Raw genomic sequence first — 23,293 nt, 5'->3', positions numbered from 1 at the left:
GATTATATGATTTTTGTAAATTTTCTTTCAAGTTTTTTCAAAGCGATTTTTTGATTTTCAAGTACATACATATAAGGTTTGCATTTGAATTTCAATAAAATTGTTTTGACACGACTACTTTATTTACCAGAAATTTAAGAAAAAAAACAATTGACTATATTCAGACCACCACACCACAGAAAGCATCAAGAGACAGACAAGGAAGAAGTTACAATAGAAACGGTTAATTTTTGCTGTCAAAAACTTTAAATACTAAATAATAAGAGTAATAACCAAAAATTAAAATTCTCGGAGCAAATAAATTGAAAAAGAAGGTGGTTAAAGCTAAGCATAGGAAGCAAAACCAGCGGAAAAGGAAGACAGGGGTACAAGAAAATCACAAGATTTTGCTGATGCGCAACTCCAGATTTGAAACCTCAGAAGACGTAAGGGAGGAGTGTGAAAACTAGGTGCAATTAATTCTAATAATTTGTCAACGAGAGGGAAATGCTTTAATTCTGCAAGAATTTAGAAATTTCAGCACTCCCCGACGAAGGAACGAGTAAAAATAGAGAAATTTGAAATGATTAGAAGAAGACAAAAAAATTGCTACAAAAAATAAAAAAGCTTATAACTAGAGATCTGGGGAAAAGAGACAAAAGGAAACATGAAATAAAAAATCAATACATATGAAACAAAATTAGAGGGAGGAGATGTTCGTCTCATCCCCATCGTCCACAAGGATTCCGCCCTCTGGAAGACCTCCGGAGGTTACGGTGTGGGTTGTGGTGGTGATGGTTTCACGGACCAGGTTGCCGTTCGAGCCGTGTCTGAAAATTTTGGCTTAATATTTTGTGGCCACAAAGCATAATTTGTTTTAGATCGCCTAATTAGACAACACTTTTTGCTCACTTTAAATTCACACTATGAGGTTTCTCAAAAAAAGACATAGCCCAAAGGCAAGTTTATTTCTTGTGTAGGCCAGGTGAAATATGAAGTGGCCCAGGCCTAAAATCCTAAGCCTATTGATTTAAACTTGGAGAGCTCCGCTTGAAATCTTGACCTTTCGGGTTGATTTTCATATTATTGTTAAACCTAGGTCGCTTTCAAACAAGCAACCTGAAAGTCGATGCTCAAAATGTTGGTCTAATATGTACTAGGTAGCATCTGTTTTTCTGAAAACGTCTAAGACTGAAATCCTAAGCCTAGCAATATAAACCAGGTTAACTCAGTCCTCAAGCCTAAGCTCCTACCAAGCCAAGGTTGCTTTAAAACTAAAATTTAGTACAAAATGCGACTTGCAACTTTTGGACCTATACTAGACCTAGGTCGCATTCAAATTTAGGACGAAATGCGACCTGCGACCTTTCGACCAGAAAAACCATGTTCAAAATGTTGGTCAACTACTGAGTAGCGTCTGTTTTTTTTTGAAGAGGTCTAAGCCAGAAATCCTAAGCCTACTAATCTAAACCAAGTTACGTCGGCCCTAAAGTCTAAGCTCCTTTTAATACTACACCTAAATCGCTTTCAAATTTAGGACGAAATGCGACCTGCAACTTTTTGACCTGAACTAACATTTTCGAAATTGTGGTTCAATATTAAATAACGTATCTTTCCCAGAAAGGGTACAAGCCTGAAATAATAAGCCTACTTATTTAAACCAAATTAACTCAGCCCTTAAATATAAGCTCATGTGAATACTAGACCTAGGTCGCTTTCAAGCCTAGGCCAAACATTCATACTGCAATAAAATTGATCACGTTTGATACATTTAATCGCAATTCATTCAATAATGTTTTTCTCATGTTATGCATCCTAAAACTAAAAAATTGAGAAAAGTAAAATTTCAGAAAAGAGCAAAACGTGTTATCAATTTATCAACCTCTTAATTGACTTGTAAGCCCACGTAAATCAAAATAGTTCTAACAACTTACTCTCCCTCTTCTTCAATTATTTTATCCCGCTCCTCATCACTTCCATCTTCCTCGTCATTGTTGTTCTTCATATCATCTCCTGATTTGATAACCGTAGTGGTAGTGGTGGTGACCTAGAAAAAATCAATTGAACGGGTAATTTGATAAAACTAACTAAGATAACTTACAGTCTCCGTAAAGTGTTTTCCCGACTCATCAGTGTGCTCTTCGGTGATTTCGTGAACATGCTTGTTGCCCTCATCCCACTCCTTCTCCGTAACCTTGTCATCATCATCATCATTGTCACTATGTGGTTGATAGATGGATTGAGTCATTTGATTGTCAGCGGCGGGTTCATGAATGACCAATGAGTCAGTGGAGATATTGTCAGCGTCATGGCCATTGTCAGTGATAGTAGTGATGGTTTCTTGGACCGACGTGTGAGTATTACCATCGGTGTGCTCGGAGTGAGTTGTCGATTCCTTCACGTGATGCTCTCCCTCATCCCACTCCCTGGTCTCCGTATCTGAGCCCGGTTGGTAGATTGAGGTCATCATAGCGTCTTGGCTTGGAGCATATGCCTCTTGCTCTGGGACTGTTTCAAAGTTGTTGGGCACTTCGGATTCATCAACCAGATGCGATGGCTCATCTTCAAAATTCTGATGAGGAGATGCAAGATGCTCCGCAACTTCATCTGCAGAAACTCGCACTTCAACTGGGTTAACTGTGACTGGGCTTGTGGATTCCTTTGTTGGAGAGTTGTGATACGCTTCAAGATCAATACGATCTACAATAGGAATCGCCTCGGTTTCAGACATGACCGGGCTTTCTTGGTTGTCACGTGATGGGTTGTACAGATCCATCTCTGTTGGACTTTTCCGTGCTGCATATTCTTGAGTCAGACCTGCATGGTGTTGAACTTCAAAGCTTTCTTCTTCTGTGTCACTTGTATGAACTGATGGTACGCGAGGTTCAGTAAATGCAACTGGGCTGTGTGGGGCGGCTTCATGGCTCAGCTGATCTTCGTGGTGGGAGTCATTCATTGAAAAAGCTGGGCTTCTTGGGACATCTGTTAAATCAATGTGCTCAGAAGTTTGGACAATTGGAATTTCTTCTTGTGTGTGATGGTGCTCGGAGTGAGCTTCAACCTCGGAACTAATTGGACTCGGGGCGGCTGGCTCTGCGGCTGGCTGAGAAATAGCTTCAGAAACTTCTTTTTCAGAAGCCACCGGGCTTTGCAAAGCTCCAGCATGATGCTCGACGACTGTAGCTTCCTGATTCTCAAAACTCTCGGAAGCTTGATAGCTGTTCACCGATGCCGCTCTCTCAAACCTTCCTTCCTGCTCAAGAGGGATTGGGCTTTGGGTAGCTGGTTCCTGACCTGCCTCGACTACAGCTGAGTTTTCATCATCATGCTCCAAGTTCCCCGACAGTTGAGAGTGAAGGGATGGAGCACGCTCAAATGATGGGCTCTCACGGGCCTGCTCGGCGTGATCGGAAGCTGCTGGACTGAGTGGAGCCGCAGCTTGCATGGTCACGGAAGATTCAAACGTTGGCGAGCGATTATCTCTCTCTGAAGCTACCGGACTGTTTTGCGACTGTTGCTCAAACTGTTCCGATGTGTGAGAGCTAAAGATCGATGGTGAAATTTCTTTTTCGGAAGTTGTGTATTCGGAACTTTCTGCCATATTGTGATGCTCCGATCCGGCCATAGAAGCCACAGGGCTTTGCAAAGATTCTCCGTGATTCTCGATGTGCTCCGACGCATGTGAACTGTGAACTGAAGGAGATCGTGCAGCCTCGTTCTGGCTAGCTGCTGGACTATGTTGGATTTCCTGGCGATGCTCAGAGTCTTCAGACGCATGTGAACTGTGAACTGAAGGAGATCGTGCAGCTTTTTCTTGGCTAGCTACTGGACTATCTTGAGCTTCTTCGTGATGCTCGAAGTGCTCCGACGCGTGTGAGCTGTGAACTGATGGGGATCGTGCAGCTTCTTCTTGGCTAGCTACTGGGCTATGTTGAGCTTCTTCGTGATGCTCAAAGTGTTCAGAAACATGTGGACTGTGCACTGATGGAGAACGGCCAAATTCTTCCTGGCTAGCAGCCGGACTGTGTGGAACTACTTCGCGATGCTCGAAGTGCTCCGACGCATGTGGGCTATGAACTGATTCTTGGTTTGTTACAGGGCTTTGCCGAGCTTCTTCTATGTGCTCAGAGCTATGGAACTGATTGGAACTGGGGCTCTGTGGAACTTCTCCGCGATGCTCGAAATGCTCTGATGTGCGAGAGCTTTGTACTGAAGGAGATCTTGCAGCAGGCTCAGAAGCTACAGGGCTTGATCGGTCATGGTGATCATGTGAGCTATGAACTGATTGAACTGGGCTTGGTAGAGCTTCATCAATATGCTCAGAAGCATGAAAGCTGTGAACTTCCGCATGATGCTCGAAATTCTCGCTCTGAACTAGTGGTGATTCTGCCGAAGGTACGTCTCTCTCCGATGCTACTGGGCTAGGCAAAGCCTCTTGCTCAATGTGTTCAGAAGCATGTGAGCTATGAACAGATGGCACTGGGCTCTGTGGAGCTTCATCGATATGCTCAGAAGCATGTGAGCTGTGAACTGATTGGACTGGGCTCTGTGGAACATCTTCGGAATGGGCTTTGTGATCGGTATGAACCGAGAGTACCGGAGCTTCATCGTGATGATCTTCGTAGCCTTCCTCTCCTCCGTGAACTGATAGAACAGGACTTTGTGGAGATTCGTCGTGTGTGTCAAAGTGCTCAACAACATGAGTACTATGAACATCGATAACCGGGCTTTGCTGAGCTTCAGTCTGCACGTGATGCACAACTTCGTTTGGGCTCTCTGGTGCATCCTCTGTAGATTGTTCAGTAAAGACCAGTGTCGGTGGTGATCTCGCGAATCTTTCGTGCTCGGAGGGAACCGAAGCATCTGGGCTTGGAAGTGCTGGTGATGGCTCACTATGTTGGTAGCTCATTTCTTTTGGACTATCTTGAGTAACATTTGAGGTTGGTGGAGAGACATCAACTTGATGCTCTAACTGGACTTGAACTGCAAGAGGCTCTCGATCCTCTTCAGCATACTCTGGCTCCGAATCACTATCTTCATAATCTCCGTGAGAAGGATCTGCATTATCCAGCACAATTTGGCGCGGAATGAACTCTTGTTCCTCTTGCTCCGCGAGCTTCTCCTCCACATCCTCAGACTCGTCGGCCAGCTTGTCAAGGATCTCAGGTGGTACTTCATCAGGGACTTGGACACCATCGGTTGGAGAAGTCCGATCGAAGGTTTTCTGGGTCTCCAGGACAGGGGTGCGGGGTGGAGATGGCTCTGGCTCCTTGTCAATCAAAGTATCCATATTGATCGCTGCAGTTCCGATGGCTGCGGCGGTAGCGGCGGCCGCTGCACCGGTGAAGATTCCACGACCTGGAAAGACAACTTCTTTCAAGATCCCAAAAAAGATAGTTTGTTTTCAAGTATAGCAAATTCTTGTTTACGTCAAGACCCCTCTTCGTACCTGTCACCGAAGGCAGTGTTGGAAGTGTATTTGTATCTGATATCTGCGGCGATTTTGACACCGATGTGATTGTAGTCGTAGTAGTCGTAGTTGTTTGGCGTTTGTTCGATGGACGTCCACGGGAGGGTGCTGGTCTGAAAATAAAATGTTTGATGAATTTCTCTAAGGTTTTTCTGACTTTTTAGCCGCCGGTGGAAGTCGAGTTGTGATTTGTTGAAGAGAGACCGGTGCTGGTGGTTTTGTGGGTACCCGATTTTTATGTGGGTTGATAGGTGGAAGTCGGCCGTTGGAATCTGGAAAGTGGTACAATTACTGGACACCTGGCACCTAGGACTATTGAATGAACTATTGAGGACTAGAACTATTTATTAGGGATTTTACATATCTTTCAACAAGCAGAAACATAAATTTTAGATTTAAAATCCCGTATAAAGCTCTAACCACAATAGTCTATCCAGTCGAAGGCGGATTTTATAATCTTTGCGGCGTCATTTTGCAGCTCAGAAAATGTCGGCCGCTTCACCTCAACTTCTAAAAACTACAAAAACTAACCCTTCCTCTTCCGAGTAGTTGGTGGGCAACTCGTCCGACTATCATGACTCGCGTTCAGCTTGTTACCGGTAGTTGCTTTACGTCCCCGCATATTGAGCACACTTCTGAAAAGCCGAGAAGATTTGGAGCCGCAGTGGTGTGTGTGTGCTCCGATCATCTACACTGGTGGGGGTGGGGAAAGTGAAAATAGATGAGAAAGGGTGTCGAACGGGGGCCCGGCTCAAAACATGCGTACCACATAAGGCGCTAAAGTTTGAAATTGCAGTAGATTCTCTACTGGAGTCACAGAAATGCAAATGAGACAAAAAAAAAACTGCGCTGAAAATTTGAATATTTTGAGCCGATTTGGTGATAAAGTTAGTTTTTTTTGTTGATTTCTAAGAGAATAAAAAATGAAACTTAAAAGAAAAAAAGAAATCAGGTATTATCGTGCTGAAATTTTGATATCGAGAGAAGCAAAAGCCTTTCAAGAAGCTTAATAAGTAAAAATCAAATGAAAAACCAAGGTATAGAGTTTAAAGGAGCACACGATCACGATGAAAGGATAGATTATTGCGGTGTTGATATCATAACCACAAGTAAGGGACAAAAAAAATAAAAATAAAAAACCATGATATATCAACACTACAAGTAGAAGTAATATCGAATTTCACAAAGGCAGAGTTTTCAGCTCGAAAACCTTGGGACAAGGACTCTGGCTATATATTAGTACCTCAACGGCTCTTTCAGGGTATTTCCGGGAGCTGAAGCAGTCAGACTAGGTAGCGACCTGAAGATTTGGGAGTTCGATACCTTACAAGAGGAATTAATAGAGAGTGAAAGAGAGTGAGAGAGAGAGAGAGAAAGAGAGCACAATCACAACACAGATTAGGAAGGGTTTTGCGAATCATGAATTATTTTCCTATACATAGAATATAAGAGATAAATTGGAAAGTTACATTAATTCATAATCTAGCACCCGACACTTCACAAGCCTCAGACTCGCAACATGTCGGCTGCAAAACATTTAGTTCTAAGATACAATTTTCAATTATGGAGAAAACTACAGAATTGTAATTCTTCTAGAGAATTGAGCATTTTTTGCATTTATTATTATTATTCTACAATCAATATACTAATACATGAATTTCACATTGAAACTCTATTCTAAGAAAGTGAGAAGACAAGTCGAACAACTGAACCTTGCTAACAAAACGGAAAACTTCTAGACAGATTTTTGAGAATTTCAAGCATGAGATTAGGTTTGTTAGCTGTGAAATTTAAGATATTATGTAGAAGCAAAACGGTTAAGTTAGAAGCGAAAATCTATCTGAACCAATTTTTTAACCTATTTTTAAAATTAAGGTGCATTATTAATTAAACTATGTATAGAAAAAAAACGTGAATATCAACTGAGAATACTCACCTTCGCCGGAAGAACCACGATGCTTGCTGTGGCGGTGGCTGCCGGGCGACAGAGTGTGGACCGAATGAGATCTCACGGAAGCGCTCGAGGCGCTGCAGCTGCTTTTTCAGATTGTCTTTGTAGGCAATCAGGGTGTTGTCGTCGAGCTGGAAAATGAGTAGTTATGGTGATTTGCAGTTTAAGCCAGGTAAGCCCAGGTAGCCTAGGAAGCACAAAATCTAAGGTCTATGAAGTTTTGAAGTAATAACAGAGTTCCCTGTGCTTTTTGTACGGTTACATATTATCCTGGAGTTTTGCGGACCTTCAAGAACATTTTAAATTTTCCAGATCTTCCTAGAAAATTCTAAAATTTTCCAGATTTTTCTATAAAATTTTTTTTGAAATTTTCTGATTTTTCTAGAAAATTCTAGAACTTTCCAAATATCTCTAGAAATTGTTTTTTTTCAGAAAATTTAAATTTCCCCCTAAAACGTTTTTCAGAAAATCTGAATTTCCCGCTTAAAAACTTTTCACAGGAAGAATACAACCTAATATCCCTTCAAAAGACAAAAACTCAATTTTCCCTAAACTACAGTAATCCTACAGTACTCCTACAGTACCTCTATAGTACTCCTACAGTACCTCTACAGTACTACTACAGTACCCGGTCATGTTCCGGCACTAACCCTAAACCAATATCCCTTCAAAGGACAAAAACTCAATTTTCCTAAACTACAGTAATCCTACAGTACTCCTACAGTACCTCTATAGTACTCCTACAGTACCTCTACAGTACTACTACAGTACCCGGTCATGTTCCGGCACTAACCCTTAACCAATATCCCTTTAAAAGACAAAAAACTCAATTTTTCCTAAACTACAGTAATCCTACAGTACTCCTACAATACCTCTACAGTACTACTCCAGCACCCCGACCATATCCCCCGCTAACACTAAACCAATATCCCTTCATAAGCCAAAACTTTGCACACTACGAAGACTACATAGACTACAAACTATGGACAGACCCACACTATTTTTTATATATAAGTAGTGATATAAGTAATGATAGGCAGCGCAAAGGTCAAAACGAAAATCCGTAGGATATGATGATCCAAGTTCTTGATCAACTGTACCTTGTGCAAATAATTGAACCTCTTCGCATTAGCCGACAATCTTTTGTACGGATCCTTGGTGTTCTGTTCCACGGGGTCCGTATTCCGATCTTCGATGCGTTGAACAAAATCGCGATCCTCAAAACTGTTGGAATACCGACGTTGCCGTCCTCCGCCCCCGCTCTGCCCTGCGCGATCTGAAAATTGCTTTTTTTTTCGGTGAGCTCTTACAAACTTCACCCACTTCTGCTCAAACTGCGGCTCGGCTTTCCCTGTCTGTAGGATTCCGGACTCTGACCTGTACGAATACGACGGCAGCACTCGACTTTCTCCGCCGCGTCAAGCTTCTTGCGCAACTCGGCCATTTTCATGAGCTGTGCTTCTCTAAAAAAATATGTTTTTTTGGAATTTGGCTAAAAGAATTTGGCTGAAAATTCCCCCCAACCTGTTCTTGAGCATCATGTCCATCATGGCGTGGTGACGCGCGTACACTTCTTCGCCATTCAAGTTGAGCGTTGACTCCAGCTGTAACAATGGGAACAATTGTCTGAGAAAAAAGGAAGGAGGACTGGGGAATGTGTGCACTTTTTGAGGGAGAGAAATTTGAACGGAATGCTCAAAAATCAGCAAAGTTCTTAGAAATCTTATATTGGCCAGAAGCATAGTCATTCAAAAAAAAAAAGAAAAAACTGACAACACATTTTGCTCATTTTTTCTTGTAAATATGAAGTACTTTTTTAGGCTTTGGTGTCCAAATATCTACATTTAAGAGTTGTAACGATGAACTCTGTTCTACGTATTTTCCCGAAAAATTCGCTCTCCAGTCTTCTACACACCCCCCCCCCCCTTCCTCTTCAAGGTAACCCTGCAGCAGCCGTAAAATTGTTGGAATTATGACACCACCCCCTTGTATTTTTGCCAACCAATCTGTCGCGCACACATACACACAATTACCTGTTGTAAACCATAACATATAATCCTCTTTCGCGCGCAAAGTGACCTGCAGATGGTCGGTTGGTCAGTTAATAGGGTGCAGGTGAGAAGAGGAGAAAAAAAAGTGAATTTTCAAAAATTTATAACTAGGAAATTTGGCACAAAATGGAAAATTTCACTGTGAGGCTTAGGCTGAAGCATAGGCTTAAGCTTTGGCTTGTGCTCAGATTCAGACTCAGGCTTAGGCTTAAGCTTAGGCTTTAGCTTGTGCTCAGATTCAGACTCAGGCTTAGGCTTAAGCTTAGACTTCGGCTTCGGCTCAGTCTGAGGCTTAGGATTAGGCTTAGGCTTAGGCTCAGGCTTATACTGTTTCTTAGGCTTAGGCTGAGGTTTAGGCTTGGCGTCAGTGGGGGAGCGTTAGCTATTTAGGGTTAGGATTACAGCGTTTTTTTCATTTTTCAAAGGGTTCCCGTTGGCCGGTCAAAGCGAAATTTAACACAGAGACGTATAGGCCACTAAGAAGCTTCCGTGTAAAATTTCAAATTGATTCCATCAAAACTCGCCGAGTTATGGAGCTTAAGGTGTTTTCAAAAGGACCCTCAACTATTTTTTAAAATTTGAAAGTTTGGCGTTTTGTCAGTTTTCTCCCTAAGCTCACGAAAATTTAATGACAGGAGGATCGTAGCGAAATAAGTTTTCTTGTGAATTTTGAGCCAATTTCGATTTACAGGAGCCGAGATATTAAGCTTGCAAATTAGAAAAAAGTTCGAGTCCGGGTGCGGGCGTCTAAATTTTTTTATGCCCTGTTTTCGTTCACTCTGAAAACGCGCGTGTAACTTGACGGTGGGTGGATGGATTTTGATGCGGTTTTTTGCTGTCTCTTCAAGAAGCTTGCCCCACCTCTGTATGCTTTATTTCAAAAAGATTGGAGCTTTTTGAGCCGAGATATGAAGAGTATTTTCGAGTATCCTCCAAAAATCACGTTTTTTTTCTCATTTTTCGCCTCTTTTTTTTGCAGGAAAATTCGAGTTTTTGCGATTTTTACGAGATTTTTTAGCAGTTTATAGTACTCGACGAGATGCGTCGAAAAACATACAAATCATCCAGACTATGAGCTCTTTTAGAGAGCTCCAAAGTCAAATTCGCAATTTTGACCTCCCCCCTCCGACTTCGGTGTGTTTTTTTCGTGTTTTTTCGCAAACCACCGCTTCGTGCACTGTTGTCTTTGAGAAATCTTTGGTTCCAAGGTGAAATTGTTGTATAAAAAGATCGTAGGTACATTTTAAAGTAAAAATTATTCCGAAAAAGTGATTTTTTCATTTTGAAAATCGAGGCAGAAAAAAAATTTTTGATTTTTTTTCCAAAAACTTTTTTTCCCTTCTCGTAGGATGGCGGTCGTTTGAGATATTTTGATTTTGAGGAAAAAAAATGAAATTACAAATATTTCTAAAGCGATAGAGCAAAAAAATTTCGAAAATTGAGTGAAAACTCACTGAGATAACCGACCTTGAAGCAAGTTACTGCCGTTTTTGCGTTGTTCATTTTTCAACTTTGAGCGTTTATTATTCACTCAATCTGAGATCAATTTCAATTTTGTTTTTAATATAAATTCAAAATTTGACGCTAAATCCGAAAAACTAAGTTTCAAAAAAATTTTAGTGAAAATTTTTTTCAGCACCGCCAAAAAATCGAGTTTTTCAGCACTGATTTTTTCGAATTTTTGCGATTTTTCACTCATTTTTTGATGAATCTTTGTTTTCTTTTCTGTGTTCAATGAACAATATTGATAAAAAATGGAATCTTTTAACAATTTGTGAAAATTTGTTTTTGAAAAAATTTTGTGCCAGTTTGAAATTTTTCAAAAATTAATTTTCTGCCTCTTGCCCAGAAAAAGTGGTTTGGTCTGGTGTTTCAACAATAATATTTTTGAAATCCTCACACCTTTTTTCATATTCGCTCAAATTTTTGTAACCCAATTCTCACTTTGAAGGGAGATACAGGCGGGAGATACAGTTCGTTGAAGGGTTGGCTGCCAACACATCGCCACCCCACCCACAGAGAGACACACACTTACAACCCAATATATTCAAATATTACCTCCTGCTCTCAGGTTTCAAGATTTTATGATGATTTTTACTTCATCAGAAAGAACACTTTCTCTTTCCTATTTGCAGGGATAGTGGAAGACAAAAAAAAACAATATGGATTTAAAATCAGGGCTTCGCCCCGATTTTAATAAAATATATGAAACCCTCTTAAAAAGTTACAAGAAGGTTTTTCCTTGCGCTTGGAGCGCAAAAGAAAAGAAAAAGAGCTATTTAGACTTAGGGTGCCCAACTGGAATAAAACATTGGAAATCCCAATCCAACCAGCCTAAGGGCCCGAAAAACATACTAGGATGCCCAACTTGAATAAAATATTGGAAATCCTTATGACACACTTAAGCCTAAGGGCCCGAAAAAAAAACTAGGATGCCCAACTGGAATAAAATATTGGAAATCCTTATGACACACCGGCGGTATGGCGCGGCTTAAGCCTAAATAGCCACTTTTATCAAAATACATTTGAGCGAGGCGGTTGTAAACTAATCGTTCTTTAGCAAAAATAATAAAAAAACTTTATTTAAACTTAAAAATAAATATCATATACCTTAGAATATCACGCCTTAATTTAGTAATCATTTTAGTTCATAAGTGTGAGAGAAAGAAAAATGGATTAATCATCGGAATTAGATATCATCAGAGTGATTATATTCATCAAAGGTCCCACTTTACTGGAGGGTTAATTTGGTTGATATAAAATTCTATCTCATGTAAAGAAAGGTTCGAATTCTGTACCTATGAATGCTGCCGATATTTGAATTCCTGTCTCATGGGAAGAAGGCCTTTCTTGTGGGAAGAACGGAGTTATAAAAAAATATACGCAGGTACAGAATTTGAACTTTTCTTTCCATGAGATAGGAATTTGAATATTGGCATTCTATAACTTCACTAAGAAAAAAATCTCCAAAGGCTGATCGCAAATATGTAGAGATTGCTCGCATCCCTTCAAATATTACAAAATTTCCAAGTTTCTTAAAAATAATCTTTATTTAGATTACTGAAAAATATCCACAGATTACTTTTGAGTTGCCTGAGAAGTTATTGTAAAACGCAAGACGAGCTCAAATGTATTTTGATAAAAGTGTCTATTTAGGCTTAAGCCGCGCCATACCGCCGGTGTGTCATAAGGATTTCCAATATTTTATTCAAGTTGGGCATCCTAGTATGTTTTTCGGGCCCTTAGGCTGGTTGGATTGGGATTTCCAATGTTTTATTCCAGTTGGGCACCCTAAGTCTAAATAGCTCTTTTTCTTTTCTTTTGCGCTCCAAGCGCAAGGAAAAACCTTCTTGTAACTTTTTAAGAGGGTTAGGTTTTGGCTTAGACTTTGGCCTAGTTTTGGGCTTAGCTTTATTTCTAGGCTTAGGCTTGCTTACGTTTAGGCCTAGGCTTAGTTTTAGGCTCCGGCTTATATCTGTCAAATTTTCAGCCCCCGGACACCGTTTACCGTGTCCTTTTTTCCTTTTTGCACTGTACTTCATTACTCCCCCCCCCCCCCTCCAGTAACACTAACTGTACAATTTATTATGTATTCAATTCCAATTGTTACCACCATTTGAACACGTGTGTCAACATTTCGGCCGTCCCTAAAAGGCGCCCCCTTCGTAATGTCCAGGCCGTTTGCACAGCACCCCTTCCCCTCTCCTTTAATTATGATGAAATATCCTAGGGTGTCACAAAACTTGCTCCGCGAGCCGGAGAAGGATTTGTTAAGGATGTCCCTGAGGACAAAACCGGAGAAAAAAAGAAGGTGATTAGATTTGGTGATGATGAGTCAGATGGAGATTATGGGGTACTGATTCATTAGGAGAATTTGTTTTTAGATACTATTTTGAGCCTGAGTGATTATGTAGAAGCTGACACCTTTTTCAGCTTATGACGTGATTTTTGGAAATTTTTTAGATGTACTTGAAAAATTGGAGAATTTTAGATAAAACCTTACTAAAAAAGTTACAACAAAAAATAGTTGGTCCAAGCTAAGTTCAGTCTAAAAATTCTAAAAATGTTTAATGAAATATAAATCGAAAATTTTGATATAATTAAACTTCGGTAATCTTTCGGAAAGAAATTTAGTAAATTTTTAGAAATTTGAAAATTTAAAATCTAATCATCAAAAAGTCGAAAATTAATTTTTTAAATCAGAAATCGATAAAACAATTGTTTCGATTTATTGGTTTTCTTGTAAAGCAGTATACGACTTACCAAAAAAAATCGGGGAATTTTCAAATTTTTTAGGACTCAAAAAATAAGGTATTTTCAAAATGTTTAGCCTGTTAATGCATTTTCAAACTGGAAAATCAGCACGTGGTGTCAGGCTGTCCAATTCGGGTTGATCTACGTAGATCTACGAGAATTGCGGGATTTTAGACGCACAGTTCTCAACTTGTTTCACATGGTTAAACGTGGTTAAACTGCACTTTTTGGCTCAAAAATTCCTGCTTTTTTTGCAGATATAACTGTACTGGGACAGCATGACATCATGTGAATCAATAAAATCGATACCAAAAACAACATCGAGTTTTTGCCTATTGATTTTTAGTTTTTTTTTTAAATCAAATAGTCGACAAATTAAAAATTTCAAAAATTTTCTGTTAATTTATTTCGCAAAATATCTTTACAATTCTAAATAAAAAACCCAAAAAACCGTTCGTTTTTTTCAAATTTTTTTTTTGCATAAAAATTTTCCAATCCTTACCAATCCCATTTTCTGCAGATGTTTTTGCATGTGCGGCAGCGCAAAGTACTGCCGGAGATGGATGTCATAGAGCGGGTTGTAGTTGTCGAGAAGACTATCCGCCATGATTAATTGCAATAATTGTCTCTCTTGTGTGAATTACCTGCAATTTCAGCGTTTTCAGAAATTTTTTTAAGTGAGGAAAAGAGAAGGAGATAAGATATAAATCAACAAAAAGTTCATATTTTACAACCCATTAGCCGAGAGCTCCGTGAGCCGCGGCTGGATGGAATTATCACCATTAGCAACGGTGAGTTCTAGAAGTGTGAGAGAGCACGGAAAAGAGCCCTGCTCATGAGCTCATAAGCCCTGGCAGTGCCGGGTAGAAGACGAATTCGAGCAAAAATTTGTTCAGCGCTCTCTAATATGCGAAATTGAACTTTTCAGAAAAGGGAAAAGAGGGAAAGAACTCGGCCGGCGAGCTTCAATTGAAAAATTATTTTGGAAATTTGTCAAAGTGGAGCGGGGTATGACGGGCGATATGCCAGGCGAACACAAAATGTGCTGTCAAAAGTAAAGCGAAACATTTGGTGAACAAGGTGTACTTTTTCACCGAGCACAAACACAAAAAGAGCACCTAAAAATGGAGCAAAAGGTGCTCGGAGGAAAGTGGAAACGCAATTTTGTGGGGGGGGGGGAGTGGTGAAGTAAGGAGTTTGGAGACAAAATATGAAAAAAAATAAATTTTTTAGGAAAATGTTAAAAATTGAAATTTTCAAAAAAAATCGATAGTCCACAGATTTTTTAAACAAAAAATTATTGAAAAAAAAACAACATTTTTATGTAATTTGTTAATTTTGAAATTCATTTATTTTGAACTTTGAAATTTGAATGTTGTTTAATTTTGAATTCGAATTTTTCAAAAAATTTCCCAGTTTTACAAAAATAAATCAAGCACTAAATCAAGCACTATCAAGCATCAAGCATTATTTTTTATTGTAATAAAAATTCCCCAACAAACTGAAAAAAAACACCTAAACCTTGGGTGGTTTTTCCTATTTTATGACATATTCCCGACAATTTTCATGACATTTTTAACATTTTCAAACCACTAAAGCCTCCAAAAAGTTCGTGCAGATAAGGAACACAAAGTGCTTCACGATAAGGGAAATTTGATACGAACGGCATGGAAAAGAATCCATGAAATGGCACGAGAGGAAATGAGAAAAAAAAACGAGAGGGATGGGACAGAACAAACATGAAAAATAATCGGATGATGGAAGTTTTTGGCCATTGCCATGCTGTATGGAGTTGGGAGAGTTAGTTGGGGGAGGTCACGAAAAAGTGTGTCCTTTTTTGGAGCTGATGAATTTTTTAAGGTACTGAGCTCATTTTTGAGCATCTCTAAAATGTAACAAATGTCAGTTGAAAGAAAATGATTTAAATTAGCTATCTACAAAAAAGTAGGAAAAATTTAAAATATTACTTGCTTTTGCAAAAACTATTTTTTTGCACAATATTTTTTCAATTCCCACTAAATTTCAAGTTTTTTTTGAAAATTACAAATTTATTAAAATTGAGTTCCCAAAGATCCACAATAGGAAAACAAAATCTCAAAAATCCGAAAAAAAAAATGAAATCGCAAAATAAACGCTTAGGAGCTCTCAGTTTTCCTGTGAAATCCGAGAACCTTTTTTTAGCGCACACCGCCCCCCCCCCCTTCCTCCGTTTTTTTTTTACTTATTCACAAAAGGGGACACACGGCAAAGAACAATAAACAGACGGAGAGAGGTTGTTCGGGGGGGGGGGGGGGGACGATGAGGGTAGTGGTGTCCGAGAAGAGTGGAGGACACGGACGGGCGGGTCAATTAAGGGGGGAGGAGCCGGATTTGGGGTAGACGCGCGAACCGAACACGAGAGCAGGCAGAGAGACGAGGTGAGAATGTAGGTATGAAAAATGTGAGTGAAACTTTGGGGTAGGCAAACAAACTAGTGCAGGTAATAAAGTGGACGAGTAGACGACGGTAACGGACCATGGTCGCGGGCTGGCCCGGACCGTAGCTGGTCGTAAATAGTTAAAGCGGGCCACCACGGGCTGATGATAGGGGCTATTGCGGGCTATAGTGGGGCATAGAGGCCTAGTAACGGGCGATGAGGGATATAGCGAGCGAGAACTGGCAATAGCGGGCGATAGCAGGCCTTATCGAGCGATAGCGGACTATAGCGGGCCAAAATGGACCACAGCGGGCGTTAGTGGGCCATAGCAGGCCATATCAGGCTATCAGGCCAAAGCGGGACACCGCGGGCCATACCGGGCCATAGAGGCCCAGTAACGGGTCACAGCGGACCATAGCTGGGCCAAACCGGACCAAAGCGAGGCTGGCCATAACGGACCATAGAGGCCCAGTAACGGGCCACAGCGGGCCAAACCAGACCATAGCTGGGTCTTACCGGACAATAGTTAGCCAAAGCTGGCCGTAGCGGTGGATAGCGGGCCATAACGGAAAAAGCTGTCCACAGTGGGCCATACCAGACCATAGCTGGGACAAACCGGAATATAAATGGCCAAAGCGGCAATACATAGTTGGCGACAACGGGCCATGCTGGACCATAGCTAGGGCCTGGCCGGCTCTGAATGCAGGAATTTATCGGCTCCCTGGGGGAATACCCATTTCCGTTATGTGCTCGCCCCCCGGGGGGGGGGGGGTGGTGGTGCCCGAGATTTTATATGCATGGACAGATGTTAAAATGAGTTCTGGGGAAATCTTGCAAAAATACAGCGGATGATCGATTTGGTGTCTGGGGGAAGGCTTGGGAATTGAACTGAAAACAAAAAAATGTTAAATTGAGAATGGGGCTTAAATTTTTTTCCTAAATTTCAGGGTGTTAAAAATTAAAAACTGAAAAACACTGTTTAAAAATTGATTTTTTTTCAAAATTTAAAATTTAATTTTTTTTAACTGGGCTAGAAAATTGGAGTAAAATTTTTTTTTAGCAGAGTTTCAAACAATTTTTAAAACTTTAGTTTACTGCTATTTTATGAATTGCTTTTTTTGCATACCGAAAAAATCTCGAAATTAGAAAAAAGTTTGGAAAAAACCACATCGAATCATTTCAAAACATTTTAAAAAAAGTAAAATTTTAAAATGTAACGTTTTTTTTCAAATTAAAAAAGAAACAAAAACCACCCAATATTGAAAATTATTCCAGAAGCTTTTCTTAAAAGCCCATACTTATTTCTGTTGACCACTACCACCAAAAGCACTTTAAACCGAGAAATGCCTATCTAATTAAAGAGCCACGGACTCCAGTCCGCCAGAAAGAGCCAGAATTAGAGGTGTCCTCGCTGCGGCTCAGAAAATGCTCGGAAATGCAAAAACTAGGAAGAAAAGGGAAAATCGATAACTTAATTAGAAGTGGAGGAGAAAAAAAAAGAAAATTGAAGGAAGAAGCCGCGGGGGGCTCTAAGCTTTTTTGCGTGCTTTAGACAATGTTTTCTGTGCTCTGTTCAGGGACGAGTATTGAAAATAGAAATAGGAAAAGAATACTTAAAAATTAAGTTGTCAGGTCTGAAAAAAAAATTATATTAAAAGTTGCAAATTAAAAACGTTTTTTTTTTGAATTTTCTAGTTTTTCAGTTTTTTTTAAATTCAGCTGATTAAAAAAAATTATTTGAGTTTCTGAAATGTCAAATTCTTTTCTAAACTAATTTTCCAAAAATTTTTGCGAAAACTGAAAAAAATTCCGAATTGAATTTTTGAAACAACTTTTTAAGATGATACAAAAATAATTAAAAACTTTTAACAAACTTTCCGAGAGTAGTACATTTTTTTTGCAATATCCTAAAGTTCTTTTTTTTTTTGAAATTTTATATGAACTTCAAAAAAAAAGAAGGCGACTCCTATATAAATTCGGGTTAATTTTTCCAAAAAAAGCATGCTCGAGAGGAGTACCAAACCAAAATGGTCCTATTTATCGTTGAAAAATATTCAGAAAAAATGTAAATTTGAACAAATGCCAGAAATAATAAAAAAAGATTTTTTTATTAAACTCAAAACTTTCGAAAAAAAATTTACTTCTAATTTTATTAAAATTTGAGACAAAAACTATCCCTTGCAAAAAATACCAAAATACCAAAAGACCAGAACGTAACCCGCAATGTTTTGTACATTTTCAAGGTCTAATTGGGTGTCCCTCTGGCGGAAAGAAAATGAGGGCTAAGGAGGTGGAAGGTTATTGCCATAAATGAGCTCATAAATGTGCAATATCCTCTGCGCGAAATTGTTGTGAAGTAGGCAAAAGGGGGGGGGGGGGAATGGAAACTGACCCATCTGCTTGACCGCCGCCGCCTGGGGGACGTTAAAAAGATGCGAGTGGTCCTGTTTGGAATATCTATTCTGTGGGACATGCAAAGGATGAGTCGAAGTGACATGCACACACTTGTCAGATTCTGGTCATGGTGGATCGATTAAAAATGTGGCCGGGTTTTTCTTGATGCACCATGAGTTTACTCCGATTTTTGAAATTTCTTCCTCAGTGTTTTTTCGATGCACCATGACCAATTTTTTGGATATTTTATCGGTTTTATTACAGATTTTTTTGGGACAGTCATGCATCGATGCACCATTACTGCAATTTAGCGATAGGCACACAGTTTCAAAATTTAAATAAAAAGTTAAAAATAAAAAGGATTTTTGTCAATTCGAAAAAAAATATCAATATAATAAAATATAATAAAAAAATAAAAAAATAAAAATATTAAAGAAAAAAATTAAAATTTAAAAATTAAAGATTATTAATTGTGATTTTTCTATATTCAAATTTAATAATTTTTTAGATTTTTATTTTTGAACAAACTCTAAACTAGAGGTTAATATTTAAACATTGAAATTTGAAATTTTGTAATTTCAAATTTGAACTGTAATTTTTGAATATTAAATATTGAAAATTCAAATTCAAAATTTCATATTTCATTTAGTTTTTTTCCTGTACATTTAAAACTTAAATTTTAAATTTTAAAGATGAAAAATTAAAATTTAGGTTTTAAATTTCAAACTTAAAATTCATTTGAAATTTAATTAAAATTTAAAATTTACAATTTAAAATTTAAAATTTAAAATTTAAAACTTAAAATTTAAAATTTAAAATTTAAAATTTACAATTTAAACTCATGCTTGAAATTTTGAAGTTCATATCTATAGGATATTTCGATTAAAATTTTAGTTTTTGATTCCCATAAATGAAAAAACTTTCAGAAAATTTTAAAATTTATTTAGTTTGCTCAAACTTTATTAGCTCAAAACCTCCCATTTTTGACATTTTCTGCAAACAAAATGTCAAGTCGGTAAGGAAAATAATAGGTATTTAGCCCAAAAAAAACCAAACTACAAACTAATCCCTTCCCAGAAACTTCTGAGAAAATGCCGTTAAAAACCAATTTTGCAAAGAAAAAAGTGGAAGTGAACGAGAAAAAGAAGACGTGCGAAATTGTGAAGAACAACCAGATTAGTGCAATGTGAATGTGAAAATCGGAGCGCGGAGCAGGAAAAGAGAGCCCGGAGCACACTGCAAAAAAGTACTGAGCGAGAGACGGAGGGTGAAGCTGTGCGCTCGCTGCGAATGGAATTAGTATAAAGAAGAGAAGTGAGATGGGAAAAGGGTTGAACTTTTTTGTGGCTCACGGCGGAGCTCGTGAGATTTTGGAGCAGGGCGAAAAAGATGCATATTAGTTTTAGGGGGTATATAAATTTGGAAATCTACTAATACTTTGACTGGAAGTTTTGAAAAGTCTAGGCAATTTTTAGGTTATCTACCAAAAATTGTACATTTAAATGATATATATTTTTTTCGCACACCCGCTTTCAAAAAATTCAGGTATGAATATCAAAATCTTGTATAACTTAAACATGATGCATCGACCAAAACTTTGTGACCCTTAATGAAAAAATATAAATTTTTTAAACTAAAAAATTATACTTTTTTCCACATTTTTTAAGATAATTTTATATTATTTTCAACTACACTAAACGGCCCAAGTGCACATATTCTGTGATTTATGTCTCAAAAAGTTACTATAACTTGGTGGTGTTGAGAACAAAAAGCCGAAATATGTGATTTAGAAAATGAAACATGGTGCATTGAGAAGGCAGAGGGACTTCAAACCAAACAGGCATAAAATTCCGTTTCGAAACACTTGGAAAATGTTGCTCTTGGAGCATTGAGAATGAGGTAGATCATAATGTAAGACCTGGCGCCTGGGAGGTGATTCGCCAATTAAACTTACTCATGGTGCATCGACCTACATGGCCACAAAGTAGAAAATAATTTGGCTAACGCTGCTGATTGATTACCGATAAGTTGTGTTCTATATCGATTTAGTAGAGGTTTTGATACCATACGAGCTCTCAAAACTGAGAAACAGATAAAAAGTGATCGCTGACCAATCAGCGATTCACAAGGGGCGTGGCTTACATTGCTGATTGGTTTGCGGTAAGTTGTCTAGTATAGCCTTTTTAATTGGGGTTTTGAGACCATAAAACCACTAAAAGCTAGCAAAAAAGAAAAAAGAACACTGACCAATCAGCGATGGGTAGGGGCGTGGCTAGCGTTGTTGATTGGTTGCTGATAGAATTCAGCTTTGACAAAAATTGAGACCACAATGTAGCAAACTTCAAACTCTAAAATGAATCTGAAAAGATGTTTTTTTCAGTTACCGATTCAAAGCCTTCAAAATCGGAACAAAAGAGTCTAGCTCGGGAGAAAATTCGCTCGTCTCATACACTAAATGAATTATACATGTTGTTGTTGACCAAATTCTGCGTCAAGATCTCGTCTTGAGAATGTGTGTGTGTGTGTGTGGATGAGGAAAAAGAAAGAGGTTGATTGCACTTGAGACCCCCTCTTCTTCTTTTTCTGTTGCCTTTGGAAAAAGGAGAACAGAGACAGCAAAAAAATTTGAAGGGACATATGGAAGATGAGGTTGGACTAGCGGGCCCTGCGGGCCCGCCAGTTGCAGGGGGTGTAGGGCGAGTCCCCCAGTCGGACGTAGGTTCTCGGCTTCGCCTCGAACCTGTCAGAGGGTTCGTGACAATTGCAGTGAGCCAATGGGAGGAGAGGAGACCCACTCATATTTTGCTTAAAATCGAGCATTTCTATTCGAATCCCGATTACCCAAAAAAAATTTGTCAGTTGGGGGAATCGAGCCAACGAGCAAAATATTCACAGCCATACGCACTAACCACTCGGCCATGCGGGAGAGACCCGGCAGGGAGATGCAGGGAAGAGAAATTTCTGGAGGGAGTCGTTTTTCGATTCCGCTTTCTTCAATAATTACATTTTGAGAAAAGGCGTTCGAAAACCGTTTATTACTGATATGTCAGCGGGAAAACGAATTTTTGAAAATTTTATTACAGGATTGTACTCATTATTGATTTCCCAAAAAGGAGACGTACAGTTGAGGGCTATATCTTGTACACAGACAGATGTATAGAAAAAAAAAACAAATTTTGGCCTGAAAATTAATAAAAATAATATCTCTTGGCAGAGTATTTCTAATGCGACGAAACTTCATCTTCCATCAAATAAAATCAAAAACTATGAATTAAAAATACATTCCGCAAAACTTTAGTGGAAAAAATGTTCAGGAGACGCAGGAAACCACTCCCCCCAGTACTAAATTTTTGAATTATTTTTTTCTTGAAAAATTTTCCCACTGAACTTTTTACAAATTTTATATGTCTCGATGCGTCTTGATGAGACCTGCACGTCAATTTTTGGAAAACTAAGAAAACTTGAAAACTGACCGAGTTATGATTGAAAAAGTAGATTCGCGAAAATGGGAAAGTGTGCAAAATGTGGCACTTATTCGTCTTGCTCGGCCGACTCATAAAACTTTTCTTAATTCTGAGTTGAAAATCGTGTTCAGCGTTTTACGTGGGTTAGAAAAAAAAGTATCGAAAAAGATGAAGTAGAACTTGAGATAAAGACGAAAAACTACTTTTTCGGAAAAAAATTTTTTTTGGCAAAATGGCATTTTTTGGCCTTTTGTTTTATGACAACTTTTTGCCTTTTGCACTTATTTTTTTTTTGGCAAAATGGCATTTTTTGGCCTTTTGTTTTATCACAACTTTTTGCCTTTTGCACTCCTGAGTAGTATCTTGCACATAAATTTGGAACAAAACCGAGCAAAACCCGAATTTTAATTCAATTAAAACATGGTTTTTTGGGGGTAAAAAGAGCAACAAAAATTTTTTTCAAACTGGGGAAAGCCGCCCTGAGCTCAGTTTTGCTCCAAACTTTGTGCAGTTTTTTGCTCCCCCGTGGGGTGAAATATTTCTAGTAAGCTGTCAAATATTATAAAATTCAGTCAAACGGCTCTGGAGTTATTAATGAAAACGAAGTGTGACATTTTTTCGCAAGCCAAAAAAAACGCGAAAAAACGCGAAAAAGGGGCGGAGTCGCCACACTCGGCATTTATTAAAGGCTGCTTGGCAGAAATGCGTTGATTGATGGGAGCAGGGCAGATAAAATGGGAGAGTTTTGGCCAAAAATGGCGTGAATTGTTCCAAAAGTAGCAAAAAATTATAAAGCATTCTCTAAAATTTGTCTGGAGTAGCTGAAATTTTTTAAAATGCTCCAAACTAGATTTTAATAGTTTTACATTTTTTGAGGAGCCACAATTTTTAAATTTTCGAAAAAACTGCAATGAGAATTTTTAACAAATGACTCAAAAATGCTCAAAACAAGCTCATCAATTTTTAGGAAAAAAAAATGCTCCAAGCTTGGGAAATGTTTTAATACTTATTGGTACAAAAAAAGTACGCCAACTGCAGAAAGAAATGCTTCAAAAATGCTCAAAAAAATGCTCCAAAAATATTCGAGAATGTCGAAAATTATTGCTGCAGAGAAATTTAAGGTATATGCTCCAAATAATGCTCAGAAAAAAATTTATAAAAATCTGAAAAACTGGAAATCAAAAATCAAAAAAAATGCTCTAAAAATGCATAGAATGCTCCACAATAATGATAATAATGATAGTTAAAAATTTAAAAAAAAATTAAAAAATTGATAAAACCCGTCTAACCAAGATTTTTTCAAAATTGCACAAT

General features: G+C 38.5%; 1 protein-coding gene and 1 pseudogene across 5 annotated transcripts; both read right to left on the bottom strand.

Annotated features, from left to right (window-relative positions):
- Positions 1 to 103: 103 nt before the first annotated feature.
- H11E01.3 lies at positions 104 to 14,349 on the bottom strand (the record flags this gene model as incomplete). 4 transcript variants are annotated; one of them, NM_001380915.1, is made up of 12 exons in its annotated part: positions 680 to 809; positions 1,914 to 2,026; positions 2,081 to 5,337; positions 5,429 to 5,562; positions 5,607 to 5,721; positions 5,981 to 6,084; positions 6,693 to 6,749; positions 7,386 to 7,531; positions 8,501 to 8,676; positions 8,724 to 8,863; positions 8,925 to 9,004; positions 14,208 to 14,312. In NM_001380915.1, 12 exons carry the CDS (start codon positions 14,310 to 14,312, stop codon positions 680 to 682), a joined length of 4,557 nt encoding a protein of 1,518 aa, NP_001368767.1. The 4 variants fall into 4 exon arrangements, with proteins under 4 accessions (NP_001368771.1, NP_001368767.1, NP_001368766.1 ...); NM_001380918.3 differs by lacking the exon at positions 6,693 to 6,749 and having other exon boundaries at positions 104 to 809; positions 14,208 to 14,349; NM_001380916.1 differs by lacking the exon at positions 6,693 to 6,749.
- Positions 14,350 to 21,419: 7,070 nt separating this feature from the next.
- B0344.1 lies at positions 21,420 to 22,204 on the bottom strand (annotated as a pseudogene). Its single transcript has 2 exons — positions 21,781 to 22,204; positions 21,420 to 21,733 (listed from the first exon to the last, which is right to left on the bottom strand). Coding segments are annotated over exons 1-2 (738 nt in total).
- Between the last annotated feature and the right edge of the window lie 1,089 nt (positions 22,205 to 23,293).

The sequence above is a fragment of the Caenorhabditis elegans genome, chromosome X (assembly GCF_000002985.6).
Source record: "Caenorhabditis elegans chromosome X".
Taxonomy (NCBI): Eukaryota; Metazoa; Nematoda; class Chromadorea; order Rhabditida; family Rhabditidae; genus Caenorhabditis; species Caenorhabditis elegans.
This window is presented reverse-complemented; position numbering and strand designations above follow the sequence as displayed.